The sequence below is a fragment of the Sebastes umbrosus genome, chromosome 1, assembly GCF_015220745.1.
Source record: "Sebastes umbrosus isolate fSebUmb1 chromosome 1, fSebUmb1.pri, whole genome shotgun sequence".
NCBI lineage: Eukaryota > Metazoa > Chordata > Actinopteri > Perciformes > Sebastidae > Sebastes > Sebastes umbrosus.
The window spans coordinates 28580856-28596629 of record NC_051269.1 but is presented as its reverse complement, the minus strand read 5'-3'; the positions used below and the strand labels follow the sequence as shown (position 1 = coordinate 28596629).

At 39.7% G+C, this 15774-nt stretch overlaps 1 protein-coding gene across 7 annotated transcripts in view; it reads left to right on the top strand.

Moving 5' to 3' along the window:
- Positions 1 to 13807, top strand: part of LOC119495758 (inositol 1,4,5-trisphosphate receptor type 1) — an 85311-nt gene extending 71504 nt beyond the window's left edge. For 6 of the 7 annotated variants that reach the window (XM_037782564.1, XM_037782543.1, XM_037782557.1 and 3 more), the window contains 8 exons: positions 1228 to 1392; positions 2097 to 2286; positions 2407 to 2499; positions 5003 to 5142; positions 6609 to 6774; positions 10701 to 10861; positions 11502 to 11663; positions 12423 to 13807. In XM_037782564.1, coding sequence (XP_037638492.1) covers positions 1228 to 1392; positions 2097 to 2286; positions 2407 to 2499; positions 5003 to 5142; positions 6609 to 6774; positions 10701 to 10861; positions 11502 to 11663; positions 12423 to 12509 — 1164 coding nt within the window. In that variant the 3' untranslated portion in view covers positions 12510 to 13807. The remainder of the gene's footprint in view (positions 1 to 1227; positions 1393 to 2096; positions 2287 to 2406; positions 2500 to 5002; positions 5143 to 6608; positions 6775 to 10700; positions 10862 to 11501; positions 11664 to 12422) is intronic. The other variant, XM_037782526.1, reaches the window with a different exon arrangement.
- Positions 13808 to 15774: the final 1967 nt, after the last annotated feature.

Genomic DNA, 15774 nt, shown 5'->3' with positions numbered 1-15774 from the left:
AAATAATAGAATATCTCAAAATCTGGACAAATGAAGTCAAAACTATCTGCATGGCCACTACAGGCAAGTAACATGTTTTTCCTTTGTTTTGGGGAAACCCTTTTAAACGTTTCTTGCCCCTCTGTGTGTGAGAGTGTGTGTGAGTGTGTGTTTGTGTGGTCTGTTGGTCATTTTCCCCAGAGAAATGCAAAAAACATATCATTTCTATTTTCCCATGCACACGAACCGCTCTATGTACTTTCACATACTGTGAAACCCCCACCACACTAGTTCCAGTTCTGATTTCAACTCTCACTCTCACTCGTGCCCACTTGGCAGGCCGGTGCCCCGTCTGCCTGTGGTGTCGCCCCCTGGCCCTACAGTTGTCCTTGGCAGCGCCTGGCTGCGCTATGGGGGTGTGAAGTGCGTCACTGGACCCTAGAGTGTGACACCACCACCCCTGCACCCGCTACAGACTTCCTAGATGTGCTCTTAAACACATACACACACACACACAAAATAAAGTCTTGCACACAACTCTATCATCTCTCCCCTCAGTCGCTACGTTTACATGTACACAAGAAACCGGGTTATTGAGAGAGATCAGGTTAATGCAGGAGATCAGAGTACACGTTTCCATGGACTGCCGTAACCTGGCTACTCTAAAGTCTAGTTTACATGCAGCTGGTCAGTAGTCAAATGTCTCCCTGATTGTGTTTTTGACATTTTTTAACCAAGTGTTGTAGTTTTTCTTCGCAGTGTCAGTTTAAGTCTTAGTCAGACTTCATTATTAGAAGGCACTGCTGATGACCTTTCTTTTCGTCCCTCCCCGCTGCTGTCACGGTGATACTCTCCCTTCCCCAAGTCTTTATCATGCACATGTACTCTTGCAAAAAACCCGGTTAAGCGTATACGTGACCCAGAAGTCAGGTTTCTCCAGCATGTATCTACAAAAGCTGTGATAACCGGGTTACTGTTAATCCCCTTTTTCCCTCGTGTCTCATTTACATGACGTTTTAAGAAATCCAACAATAACCAGGTTACTTATGTGCATGCAAACATACTCAATGTGTCCTCATTTAGCTTCATTTAGGACCACACCCGTCATGTTACGACGTTTTCCGTGTCTGCCCCAGAGCCCTCAGCCAAGGCCATGTTGACTTTTCAATATTGAAATGATTAATGGTTTATGATCCTTTATTGTAATTACTATTATGCAAGTGAAGTCGACTTTTATTTATCTTCCAGGTGTGCAATAAAATCATCTTCCTAATAAGTTTCGTGGGGAACCGAGGGACCTTCACGCGGGGCTACAAAGCCATGGTGCTGGACTTTGAGTTCCTCTACCACCTCCTTTACCTCATCATCTGCTCTCTGGGGGTGTTTGTCCACGTCTTTTTCTACAGTTTGCTGGTAAGAGAAACACACACACTCTGTGAATACACACGTACTGAGAATGCATGTTTTTACCCACATACACAAACCAACTCAGAAGGGGTGAAGAGCAGCAGGTTTTGAGTAAAACCATATTACTTCTCTTTCTGAATGTAGCCTTAGCGTTCCATCATGGTGCATTCAAGGACATAGCCCACTTGCAAACAAGAATTTGCCCTATTTGGTGCTGTAATGGTGTTTCTGTTGTTATTTTTTTCTTGTTGTTGGGTTGTTAAGTGCCTCAGGTCTACTTTATAACGTGTCCGACTGAATATGCCAGTATTTGGAAATGTTTTCCATTCACACAGGCCCAAACAGCTCCTCCGCAGATGCAGCGCAACATATTTCCATATTTCTTGAATAACATGATGCAAAAAACTTGTGCAATTCATGTCACAGAGGAAACTGAAGTTGAACTCAAGAGAAAAAAGTATAAAAGCCACAAGATGCAACTAAATCTAATCCAACACACTTGTTTCTTGCCACCTGTGCATTCTTGTGTAACCTCACGTACTCCTTGTAACAAATACTGGTCTCACTGTATGTAGAAGATGGCAGTATGTGACCTAACTTAATGCACTACATGGTTACTATTTCTGATTTTGCCTTCTGAGAGACTTGACAGTGAATCTATTGCCACATGTTTAGCCTTTTGTTTCATAATGTGTGCTTTGCCTGTGTAGCTGTTCGACCTGGTGTACAGAGAAGAGACCTTGCTGAATGTAATCAAGAGTGTGACTCGTAATGGCCGCTCCATCGTGCTCACCGCTGTGCTGGCACTCATCCTGGTCTACCTGTTCTCCATTGTTGGCTACATTTTCTTCAAAGACGACTTCATCCTGGAGGTGGATCGCATCCCCAACACGACTCTGAGTGAGGACAGACTCCTGTCATTTATAATCTTTACAAACAGCCTTAAAGATTACAGATTATAGTTTTTTTTATTTTGAAAAGACAAGATAAAAGTATGCACTGTCCCTCCCTGCTTTCTAGAAAATGGAGCCAGTCTAGCCAGTGAGTTTCTGTCTGCAGGAATGTGTCAGGGAGGGACTGATGAGAACTGCACCACAGAAGCCCCACAGGAAGGTAATGTATACTGCAACACTGGGTTTTCTATGTGTTTAGCTTGAGAAATGTAACTTAATCTAAATATTTCCATCATTAAAATCTATAAATAACATCTGAATGTTCTGTGTTCTTGTTTGAATTTCTTGTCATGAATCAAAATCTAAGTGGTAACAACAAGCTCTGTTTATAATGTGGTTCATTTTAGTTTTAAGGTTTTAAAAAAGCTTTGGATCAAACTTTCTAGACTAGTTGATTGTTTATTTGAAAAGGGGAAGGGGTTCATGTATATGTTGTTTATGGTTTGGGCGGTTGTGAACACAGTAATCGTGCTCTGGTACAGACCAAAACAACTGGTCCAAGACCGCTTGCGAGAGATGGTCTCGGACCGTTTCCAAGCGAACCAAAGCGCAGACGGCCTGTGCGGGCATTTGTTGAGGTGGACACAGGTTAACATGTGTGGGAGAGGACTGACCTGAACTTCTGTTTGCTTGACATTTGGGCCTAAGAGAACATAAAGAATATGTTAAATATAGTCCAAAAAATTGTGGCATTTATAAAGTCTTTGATAAGAGAAGTAAACTGGAGGAGAAGGGATTCGTGTGCACAGTAGATCAGTGCCGAGTCAAAGTGAAAAAAGTTTGACATTAATATATCAAAGTCTGCGATTCCCTGCATAAAAGTGGCTCTAGAGATGAAAAGGATCAGTTTCGCTCCTTCGTACACGCCCCTCAGCAACTTCATTTTTTTTATTTGCTTTAATTTGTACACTGTGGAACTAAACCAGACTAAATATTAAAAACGAATCAAAAGTATCAATTTGACTCAGAATTGGACTAGCTTAACGGACGATGACTTGTGAAAGCGCCCTGAAGAAGTGGAGAACTGGCAATCATTTATTGTAGAGCCTACTTGAAATAATCTTGTGTTCCGCAGTTACGCACTAATTCACACTTTCATTCATGTGACTCCATCAACTGCCATCTGACCTTAACAATTCCCATGTGACCTCACCGGCCCTCATGTGACATCAACATGTGACTCAATTAATTCAGTAGAAACTGAACCGCATCAGTTTCATTCCCTCAGCCATCAGCCCAGATATAAAAACTATAAAATAATTTGGCCAATAATAAACACAGTTAGGAGGATCATGATCTGTTCTATCCTGTCCACTGGGTCGGAGATCATTCTAAAGTGACCTACAAACTTTATCAAATTTGATCAATCTTTCAGATATGTTTGTTTTTCTGTCTACCTCAAGTTCACCTAACGCTGTTGTCACATTCCATCTAAACAAAAACACTTTTTGCTTTGACTCACCGCCTTCACGCTGTGAACCGAAACATGTAAACAAGGTTCCAACAGATATCAAGTTCTGTAACTAAACCAAGGATATCTAAATAGCAGCTGATACCTTATTTACACTGTGACTAAAAGGCTATCAAATCCTACTCTATCATACATTACTTATAGATATTTATAATCAGAGAAAATATTTCCTAACAAGTTAATACTCTGCTTGGATTGTTTCTTATCATAACGCCAAATTCACACTAGGCAGCGGCGAAGTGCGGCTCGCCTACATTTTTCTGAGGCCGGGAGGTGTGTTCCTGTGTTTCAGGCGGGAAGAAATTCTTTGTAACATAGGTCAACATGAAACAGGAGTCACAGGATCTTTTTACTTATTGGCTGCGGGTCGTCCCTGGCCGCACTTCACCGCTAAAAGTTTAACTTTTGCTGGCCACAGAAACAGCAGCTCGCTGAGCTCGGAAGTAGCAGCCGCCGCAGCTTTTCATAGACATTGCATGACATCTCACCGCAGGACGCACTTCTCCACTGCTCTGGTGTGAATTCAGCATAAAGCATTTGAGTAAATAGTGTGTATTGTTAGCACAATATAATCACATTAAATGCCACCATGTACTCAATGCATCATGAATGTGGCTTGAGATGCTTATGATGTTTTAATTGAACATCAAATTAGTGTGTCTTATATGCAATCCATTAAATCCTCATAATATCTGAATAAAAGTGACATTAGTGTTACAACCATACTACCTCAATCTCTTCATATATGATGATGATACAGAACAATTATTCTACACCTTATGATGAAAATAAATTGCAGTATATTGTATCGTATCTCACTTTTTCTTTTCCTTAAACAATATGATCAGTTTCTGAAGTGGTACTTTATATAGTATGTCAGGATATACATTTTATTTTACATGTAAAAGGTCCCTGCATAATCTCTTTGGGTCACATGAGTTACTTTAATACTTGTTACGAGCCACAGTTTGATGCTTTTGATGTTACATAAACTAAAAAATATAGGTCCTAGTGGTCCTGATTATCGGGTTATACCATTTTATAAAGCATTACAGTGTAAATGACGTTCTCTGGTGCCGCAGTATTGTTTACGATGGTCTGTAAACAATTACACCCCTGCTAAAGAGAAATAAATTGTACTTTTTACAGCCTCTGACTGAGCAGATTAAAGCTTTTCTTTCTACTTCCTCAGATTTAAGGAATGACAGTGAGGAGGACAGCGACATGGAGCGGACGTGCGACTCTCTACTTATGTGTATCGTCACTGTGCTGAGTCACGGCTTGAGGAGTGGAGGGGGTGTAGGGGATGTTCTCCGCAAGCCTTCCAAAGAGGTACATGCAACTCTGATTAGGCCCCCCTCCCAATACTGTGTGTGTGTGTGTGTATGGGCTGAGAGGGTGTAACACCCGCAGCTGCAACAAGGGTCATGTGAGCTGGCTGCAAGCCCACCGTGTGCTGAACTTGTTTTTAAACATGCAATGGAGGTTTCACAATGTTTCCTTAGAGCTGCACTGCCTCCGCCTTGTGTGAGAATTAAAACCTCAAGATAGATTTCCAACGAATTCAGGCTCAACCGCTAATGATGTCAAAAGAGGATGTGATCTGCCTACGTATGCACAGCACAATCCAACTAGGCCAAAAAGTCTTCGACATGTATATAGTCGTATAATCACATGGGTGGCAAAGTGGCTCAGAACATTGTGGCTTCAAAACAAGCTTGTCCTAAATATGCGTTGTGTGTAACTGCATAGGCTGGTGACCATTACTATAAAGAGGATTAACTAAAAATGGAACATGAGTGCGTGAAACCTACAGCACAGTATGGAGGCGTTGAAGTCCATTGTAGCTCTATGATGTTAAATGAACATTTCTCCTTATAAGGCCTTTTTAAACTGTAAACCTATCTAGACAGACAGAACAATCACAATCACAATAATAACGCATTAAGGCAAATTTGGTTTAATGCCACTAATTTCTTTAACGCATTAACGCAACGTGCGATTTTAAGGTTGTAGCGGGCTCAGTTTTGAAAGATACTGGTATCATAACTAGAAATAACTACAATAATAACTAGAAACTAGAGATCCTAAGGAATCCATTGTTCTTGTTGTTATTTTAACCATGTTATACTATCTTGTCGCGAAAGAGGTTAAATAACGCTCCAAACTTATGCTAAATTTTGACGAGGAAAAACTGCCATGACCATTATTAAAGAGGTCCCTTGACCTCTGACCTCTAGATATGTGAATGAAAATGGGTTCTAAGGGTACCCGCGAGTCTCCCCTTTACAGACATGCCCACTTTATGATAATCACATGCAGTTTTGGGGCAAGTCATAGTCAAGTCAGCACACTGACACACTGACAGCTGTTGTTGCCTGTTGGGCTTGAGTTTGCCATGTTATGATTGGAGCATATTTTTTATGCTAAATGTAGTACCTGTGAGGGTTTCTGGACAATATTTGTCATTGTTTTGTGTTGTTGATTGATTTCCAATAATAAATGCTGTATATATACTGTATATATACTGTGTATATATATATATATATATGTATATATATATATATATGCCTAAAGCAAGCATATTAGCCCACTCCCATGTTGATAAGAGTATTAAATACTTGACAAATCTCTCTTTAAGGAACATTTTGAACAGATAAAAAAATGTGCGATTAATTGCGATTAAATATTTTAATCGATTGACAGCCCTAATAATTACTATGATCTGTTATTTTCTAGTCGCTACCTCTGAGCGCTTCCTGTACAGAAGTAACTGTTGTTTCCTGTTCCTTTCCCAGGAGCCCCTGTTTGCAGCCAGAGTGATATACGACCTGCTGTTCTTCTTCATGGTCATCATCATTGTCCTCAACCTCATCTTTGGTGTCATCATCGACACCTTCGCTGACCTAAGGAGTGAAAAACAGAAGAAAGAAGAAGTCCTGAAGACGACCTGCTTCATCTGCGGTGAGACTAAAGTTGACGACATCGCACGTTACCTTAGACAATGGTCTGAAATTAGCTCCTGTCCCCCACCAAATGCGGGTAAATTATTATTAAAAAAAATAAATAAAAAAATAAAAATCGTCAGGCCGTTTACCAGGGAAACAAGAATCGGTTCCCCAAACCAGTTACTAGTTGTCCAATTACTATGCATCTCATGCCTCCGTGACTATCGATTGCTCATGTCGATGCTTTCCGACAGTTATGCATGCACAATGACGTAACGTCATACGCACGCTGAATCATGTTTCAGTTTGTTTGGGACCGGAGCCTCTGCAGAGAGAGAAAGAAAAAACGCTCCACAGCGTAATAAACCTGAGGGGACGCATCCTATTTTTACACTGATAGTGCTACATCGTGAACAACAAATCTGTGTTGAAATCGACAGGACGAGAGCTAGTTGTGCTGTGGGCAGCACAGTCCTGCTTGGCAAAATAACATAGCTAACTGAGGTTCCATTGAGTTCCATTGTGATGCATTCAAGCTCTATTCAGTAAAATGAGTATTGGGCAAAAGTAAATTATATCATTATCATGATGTGTTCGAATGTAATCTTGGGAAACAAATTCTGAGTGGTAGACAAAAAAATACTTGCCTGCCACAGTGGCAAGCAGCGAAATAAAGTTAATATCAGACCCTGCCTCACACATACATATATTTACTGGTTATGTGTCACGTCTAGCTTTTATCATATGTGGCACAGCTCTCTCTCTCTCTTTCTGCCAAGCATTCAGCAATCTGTGCTGAAATATTTTCCTGATGATATTGTTATGGGAATCAGACGTCTAACTTTCCAGCACCCGGATGACTTCTCTAATCATTAGGGCATCCTGCTAGCCTGCTGTGTTGTTGGAAAGGCTCTGTCTGTTTCAAAGACTGTGCGTCATTAGTACTCTTCCACAATCATGTCACCTAGTGAAATTCCCAAATTCCCCTCTCAGAGCGTCTGATTTCTTGTGGTTTCTGGTCTGTTAAGGTGCATGTAGATTGTTTCAGTCCCCCATCCTCTCCTCCTCCTCCCCCCTTTTTCACTTAGCTGTCGTTCCAAAGAAGGCTGAGTCATGAGAGCTTCCTGCCACTGCTCTGCTCGCCTCCATAATTCATGTCTGTGTCACACGCAGACGTTTTCTCCCACCCACTCACACAAACTTAATTTTTCACACCATATGTTTTTCGCATTTTCATTTATTACCCATACTCTGACCCTCCGCGTAGCTGCATCTGCATTTCCTTATATGCACATTATATGTGCGAGTGCCTAAAAACAGTACACGCTGCTGAGTGTGTGTGACCATGTGCGGTACATGTGTGTAATCCCAGCAGGACATGCCGTATGTGAGCATGTGTGTGCGTGCGTATGTTGGGTCAGGGAGTCAGGACAAGTGGTAAGCATATGGAAGGAGAACAGTATTATGTCACCCAGCCAGCCATCAGCTCCTCTGACTCACTCATGTTAAAGAAGGCCAGGCCACAGGGGGAGCTGCCGTCTCTATGGTTTCCACAAGAACCACAAGGGAACAGGAGATGCAGAGATTAGGAGCCGACCTCGGCAGGCTTAAGTGGCTCTCCATCCTCCAGCTCGGTTTTATAAGCCATCGATCTTCCTCTCAATCTTGCATTGTTTTTTTTTAGGCCTTTCTGGTCTTTAGCCAATGATTGATTTACGTCATGAACTTCCTGTGCAGGTTTTTATGTTCAAGGAATCAACCTCACAACCTCACTCTCCATCTTGTACAGAAAAAGGAAAAGAGGAGCTTGTTAACAGGTTGATTTTATTCTGTCATGTCATTACAAATTAATAACTAATGTTACGGATTGCTGAACATCCTGCATTTAACATTAATGAGAATTGCTCCCAACACCAGTTGGTTCAGTTTTTATTCTTTTGGTGTCCTATAACAGGGGTCTAAATATAACGACAGCCCCCCGAGGTTTTATCCCTAGCTGTACTCTATCCCTCGTTTACACCACTATCATTACTGCACAGCTGGAAGCTCCCTTTATAGTTTATATACAGTACAGTCATGTGTTTTAAGCACTTTTTAAGGACAAAACAACCAGTGAGTTTTACTTCTGTTTAAAGAAGACGAATCAATGTTGTAAAAGAGAGAAAGTTTTTAGTAAAGGCAGAAACGCATTTGTGTTGCAAGACTCTGGAGTTGTCGCAATCCACATGACGAGGTGACTGATTTCGTTGGAACTGAAACATGATATGTGTGAATCAAATTGATTGTAGTCAGTTTTACACAACTAGACTTTCACCCCCTGAGACCAGCAATCCAGACCGACTTTACTGTCTTTCAGAGACTGTAGCAGATGTAGAGCTAGACTGAAGTATTTATATCATATGAAACTAGAAAACCTAAGGAATCTATTAGTAACAAACATGTCATATAGCATTTCGGGAAAGAGATTAAATAACACTCCACATTTAGGCTAAATTTTGGTGAGGAAAAACTGGCATGGCCATTTTCAAAGGGGTCCCTTGACCTCTGACCTCAAGATATGTGAATGAAAATGGGTTCTATGGGTACCCACAAGTCTCCCCTTTACAGACATGCCCACAAACTAAAGACCTAGGGCATTCAGAGGATGGATGGCTTTCCTAGGTAGATTGACAATAAGGGGGTTTGTGAGCAGTCATCGAAACAGAAGTGCTCGTCATCCAATCACCGAAAAATGCAATTCTTGCAGAAATCTCCAACTGTCAAAAGTTTTTGGTTTTCTGTGGTGTTTCTCAAGGTCTTGGTGTCTTAATGTGGTATTTTGGAGGGATTATTGATAATTTTTATCAATTCTCAAGTGGTTAAAAAAAGGTTAGATTCAGCACTAAAACTGTAACAAATGGTATCAACCCAAAAATTGCAGCAACAACTTATAATAACTACTAATAATAAACAACTAATAATAAAGCATGGGAATGACCATTATATACTTCATCATAATGTTCTAAGCCCTTATACTCTTTTACTTTTTTTTCCAATTAATTCATTAATTCATTAATTAATGTTTATTACAGATTTATGACAAAAACAACTTGACACACAGTGCTGAGCTGCATATCAAATTAATCTTCAGGTTCCCAGCTTTCAGATGATGTACACCACTTCTATGTGACATCTACTGTTGACCTGCTATCTCCCCCTAAAGACTCCCTGTACCTCCCTAAAAAAAGACAAAAACTGGTATATTGTGGGTCTCAGGGGGTTAATAATATTGTACTATTCTTTCCATTTATTTTTCCATGGAATTGCATTTTTGTCTTCAGAGCAAACTCTGCTCTTTGGGTTCTGAACTATAGCAGATATTTAGCATATCATTTGCTTGTCAAATCCAACTAAAGAAATCTCCAAAACAAATACGTCCCTGGTGTTCTCTTGTCTGCAATGCACTGCAAAACAAATAATGTGCCGTTTCATCTCATGAGCTCCCCTTATCTGACAGCCTGTCATGGGTGATGCTTCATTTTCCGGAGCTTTAGCCTATAATTTAGAGCGGATGTACTTGTTTTTTTAATGAACCCTGATTTATAGTTGCATTGAAACTTCTGTATTCTGCTATTTATTACCAATACTGTCTCTTCTGCTTGTCTATTTTCTTAATCCATTTTGTTGGAATGTTTTTTATATTCTTAAAGAGTCATTATTGTGGATGTTATGCACAATCTTAAATGTTTATAGCATTATATTTTTGATACATTTATTAACCCAGTATTGAGCGATACTGAGTGTCATTTTTCCAGCTGATATTAAAGGGATAATTTATATGTAATATGTTCTCCTGTCTCTCTTGCAAACAGAAACTGGCAGAATAGAGGCTAGCTTCTGTTTTTTCCTTAAACATGATGTAACTCTGTACCATAAATAATGTGTGTTATTGCCCCTCTACAGGCCTGGAGCGAGACAAGTTTGACAACAAGACGGTGACCTTTGAGGAACACTTCAAAGAGGAGCACAACATGTGGCACTACCTGTTCTTTATTGTGCTGGTAAAAGTTAAAGACTCCACCGAATACACCGGCCCTGAGAGCTACGTGGCCGAGATGATCAAGGTAAAGCACAGACACACCCATAAAACACACATCCTCATCCCAGCACAGGCCTACTTTACTTCTTAAAATGGGTTACAATCAGCCCTTAGACCATGCTGTTAGAGTTATAGTCTAGTGCAGCGATCTGGAATGAAATAGGGCGTCACATTTTTGGTACAGTAACTCTTATCAAGTAGATTTCATCAGGTTTTGCTACTGAGACAGACTTGTAAACATGTACAGGCCCGTCTCACACACCTGAGTACAGTAATGTGTTCCTCTTTCCTAATCTCAACTGACAGACATGCCGGTCATGCACATTTAATGACACACGCAGACTGGTGCAGAAAAACAGGAAGACCGAACAAACTGGTCCACGAGTTGCAGTCTAATCCTGGAACTGATCAAAGCATGATAAGGAATCATTGGTCAATTCACTCACAATATGTGCTCAGTCTGTGGTCATGCAAGCATGTTCCTTCGAAAAACAGACCGCAGACCGGTGGCATTTGGAGTTCCGATTTAAGCACTTGATTGCCAAACAGTAGCACTTTCCCTTTTAAAAAATTGCCAATATTTTCTTAGCAGAATATAGCTTTATTAACTCCTAGCAAATGTAGAAAAGTCAGCGGCTGACTGACTTTGCTCGGTCGAACCACAGGAGCACAACCTGGACTGGTTCCCGCGGATGCGCGCCATGTCACTGGTGAGCAGCGATGCAGAGGGGGAGCAAAATGAGATCAGGAACCTGCAGGAGAAGCTGGAGTCGACCATGAGGCTGGTTGCCAACCTGTCTGGACAGCTGACGGAGCTCAAGGAGCAGGTATGACAGTAAATCATACACACCCATGATTTATATTTCTTTCAACTCCATTTGAACCGAACAGCTTTTCTGAGGCTGTTATTATCAGCCAGTGGGAAGTTATTGACAACCTAGCACTGTAATCACTCAAGGCCACCCACATTTAAATGAACAATAACATGAGAAAAGTTATTGGGGATTGGATTGGACCGCAAATTTCCCACCCGGGACTAATAAAGGAATATCTTATCTTATTACAGTTGTGCAATCACCATAATGGAATTGTTAATAGTTTAGTCGTGAGTTTAGTTTATTAGTTTCTTTTTGCTGTTATTTCTCTTCGTTGAATGGGTTTGTTCATGCACAAGTTAAAAAATGCACCGTACTTTGTCACATTATACAATTAAAGCTGTCCTTTGAAAAGGTTAATAAAAGTGAAATTAAATATTTAATTGTTAGAGAACGCACTATTGACTCTGTGTCTTAAAGGAATAGTTTGACACTTTGGGAAATACACTTTTGTCTGTGCAGTAAACAGGAAGCCAGTTAGCTTAGCTTAGCATAAAGACTGGAAACGGGGGGAAACAGCTAGCGTGCTCTGTCCAAGGGTAACAAAACACGCCTACCAGCACTCCTAAAACTCATAAATTAACCCCCATAAAACCACAACTTGTCATTTTTAAACTTCAGTATTTGTGAATTTAAAATCCTGCATTGTTTTCATCCCTGTTCACTAGCTTGCAGTCTTCTTTAAACTACTCTTGTTGTTTCCCTGTGCAGATGACCGAGCAGAGGAAGCAGAAGCAACGAATTGGTCTCCTTGGTCATCCCCCTCACATGAACATCAACCCCCAGCAGCCTGCCTGAGTGCCCTTGGGGGCCAATTTCACCAGTGCCTGAGCACTCCTGTCAGTGCACCACATGCTAGACAGGAGAATGCCAAATCATGTGCGTCTCCATTATGTATTTAGGTCGATGTCTGACTGTATACTTCACCAGAAACTCCTACAATAAGTGTTTCTACAACATGCGTGCTTCTGAGTGTCTGTGTGAAGTGAAGGCTATCGGAGTATGTTACTCGCGGTCTGCAGCGTGGTTGTGGATGTGCGGGTGGAGTGTGCACCAAGTGCCTCGGGACCTGAGAAGCGAGTCCTGTAGGTTTAGGAGATGAAAACTCTGACTTCAGCTTTACTACCCAGAATGCCTTCTGCGTTGTACCACACTGACAGCATGCCAAAGTTCAGCCATTGTTCCTGAGGGGGGTATTCCTCTCAAGTGGCCTAGTATTGAGGTTTTAATCCTCAGTGTTGCACCAGCAAACTCAGGTCACATGTGGATTTGAAGGTTTGTATGAACACATTTAGCTTTTTTGTTCTGACAGCAATAGGAAAACTTATTGATATGCAATGTTTAAATAAGAATTAACTATTTTTGGGAACTGGTAATTTTATATTTGAAATATGGAAAAACCTATAAACAAGACTTCTACAATGTCTCTTAATGCTGTTATAAAACCTATACAGCTTTATAACAGCATTATAAATGCATGCAACTGTGATTAGGCCCCTAATCACAGTTGCATGCAACCCTTATTCATTATCACTCTCACATTTTTTGCAATCTCAAATGAAGGTTGTACTTGTTCCAGGACACTTTAGATTAAAAAAAGATGTTTGAAGGGACATTGAAATTTGTTTAGAGAAATAATACAACTATTATTCTGGATAACAAACCATATGGACCTACTGTGGAGAAGGAGGAAATCATGTGACTGCTTCCCTCTGAAGCTGGTTCCATGTTGTGCTTAATCATAGTGGCAATATGGAGTCACATTGGAAGCATAATGTAGAACCAGAACTTGTATGATTTTGGGAAAAACTTTAGTTAAATTAGCACTGAATTATGTAATCTTCCTTTCATTCATTTAGTCCGAAAGCACTGATATTTTCTGTAGCACACAAACGATTGTTACGTCACTTTGTAAAAGACCCACTAGAGAATGAATGAGTGTTTGAGCGTATGTGAGGGATAAACAGAAGATGAATAATGGAAGTGATTTGGAGTGCTGCTTGACCAAACTGAACTTTTCTACTAACAGATGGTTTGTGTCTGAATTGTACATTCCATTCTTGGAGTCTATTTAAATAAACAAGTGTGTAAAATAATCTGTCGGCGAGTGTTAAACGGTATCTGCGTCAGTATGGAAGTGGAGGCAAAGACCAGAACATATGCGAGACTAAAGGTAATTATGAGGATGTTGGCGTTTTATTATCCGTCTGGCTGCTTATTAGTTGATAACTTGAGTGGTGCCTGATGAATGAAGAGCCTCTCAGTCAGAGAAGTACATTTGGGAATTGCCGACAGATGAACTCTGTTATCTGTTGTCTTCTACAAATGAGGAAGTGCCCTTATCTTCTAACCACGTTGCGTGAGGAAATATGTTGGCATGTTGAGTACATAAAGGGGTTGCACATTTTTAACTTTAATTTTACCTTTTTGGATTTTATCACAGCACAGATGGAGCATATATGGTATTTTTAAATCGCCTTTTTTATTTTCTAAAGATTGGCTCTATATTATAAATATAATTTATAACACACTTTGCACCTAAAGAGAATTTTACTACCTGAAATGGTTTTTTTTAAATGGCTTATTGTAACACTTTGGACAACCATTCAAACATCTTGCCATTTTTCAGTGGGCTTATTTATCACATACATAAGTCCACTGACAATATTTTTAACAGCTCAGACGTGTGTCCAATTATATATTTTATCAGCCAATGGTGGAAGAAGTATTAAGACCTTTTACTTGAGTAAAAGTAGCAATACTACAGTGAGTGCAGGACTTTTACTTGTAACAAAGTATTTTTAAAAAGTCTTAAGTAAAAGTGTAAAAAGTATTGGCATCAAAATATACTTAAAGGTACTATAAGTAACATTTTACATGTATTAATCACTTTATATTGCCAATGTGTAAATGGATTGTAACATAACTTAAAAACTTAAAAGACCTTCCTCGACTTTCTCTATTGCCTATAACTGGACTGATTTCTATGTGAAGGACTTCATTAGCTGATAAAGTCATTTACAAACTACAAGTTAGTTAGTATCATGGAACCAGTGGTCCAAATAAAATATAGGAACATTACAGAACATTATGTAAGGGATAATGCCCAACGAGGGGTCCATTAAGAGGAATTAATGGACGATGTGGAGAGATGTCAGGATGCTGACTGCAGTTCACTTAACCGGCCACAGGTGTCATTAATAACAAGGATTTTCTGAAAGTTGCATACAGTACCTTTAAAGTATCAAAATTAAAAGTACTCATTATACAGAATTGCCCTTTTTTGGCATAAAATACATTATATTATTGAATTATAATTAGTGATGCAGGTGCTCATCACTTTAGTGTTGCAGCTTTTAAATCTGTGGCTAACTTTGAGTACTTTATGTACTGCTTAACCTTTATTTTTTTTGGATTTTCTATTAATAATCTAAATATGCAAAGTAACTAGTTACTAAGGTTGTCAAATAAATGTAATGGAGTCAAAAGTACAATGTTTGCTTTCAAAATGGAGTGGAGTAAAAGTATAAATTAATATAAAATGTAAATACTCAAGTAAAGCACAAATACCTCATAATTGTAGTTAAGTAAAGTACTTGAGTAAATGTACTTTGTTATATTCCACTACTGTTATCAGCAAACATCTTTGCATTATGAAAAACTTTTTGTCAAACAGAATAAACACCTTTTTTTGGTTTATGCTGAAAACAATAAAGGGCAAAAGGTGTTTTCCGCAATATTCTCCGAGAATGTTAAAAGATCTACAAGTGAACTAAAACAAAGGTGCCATTATCAGGAGTTTTAAAATCAAATTCAGTCTTTAATTGTGTTACATTTGCCCAGGCTGTCTTCAAGGGGCTTTCCATTTTTTTTTATTTAAATACAGCTGCATCACTGTGACCGTTGTTATGGTCATTTGGTAATTACTGAGTCCTGCCCACCCCCAGTTTCTATTTAATTCACTACACTCAAGGAATTTTTTAACAGACCTTTGGTTGTACTTGTTGATTTAAGTCCCTCACTTACGATACAACTTTGTCAGTTTACACTGAAATTCATTTTG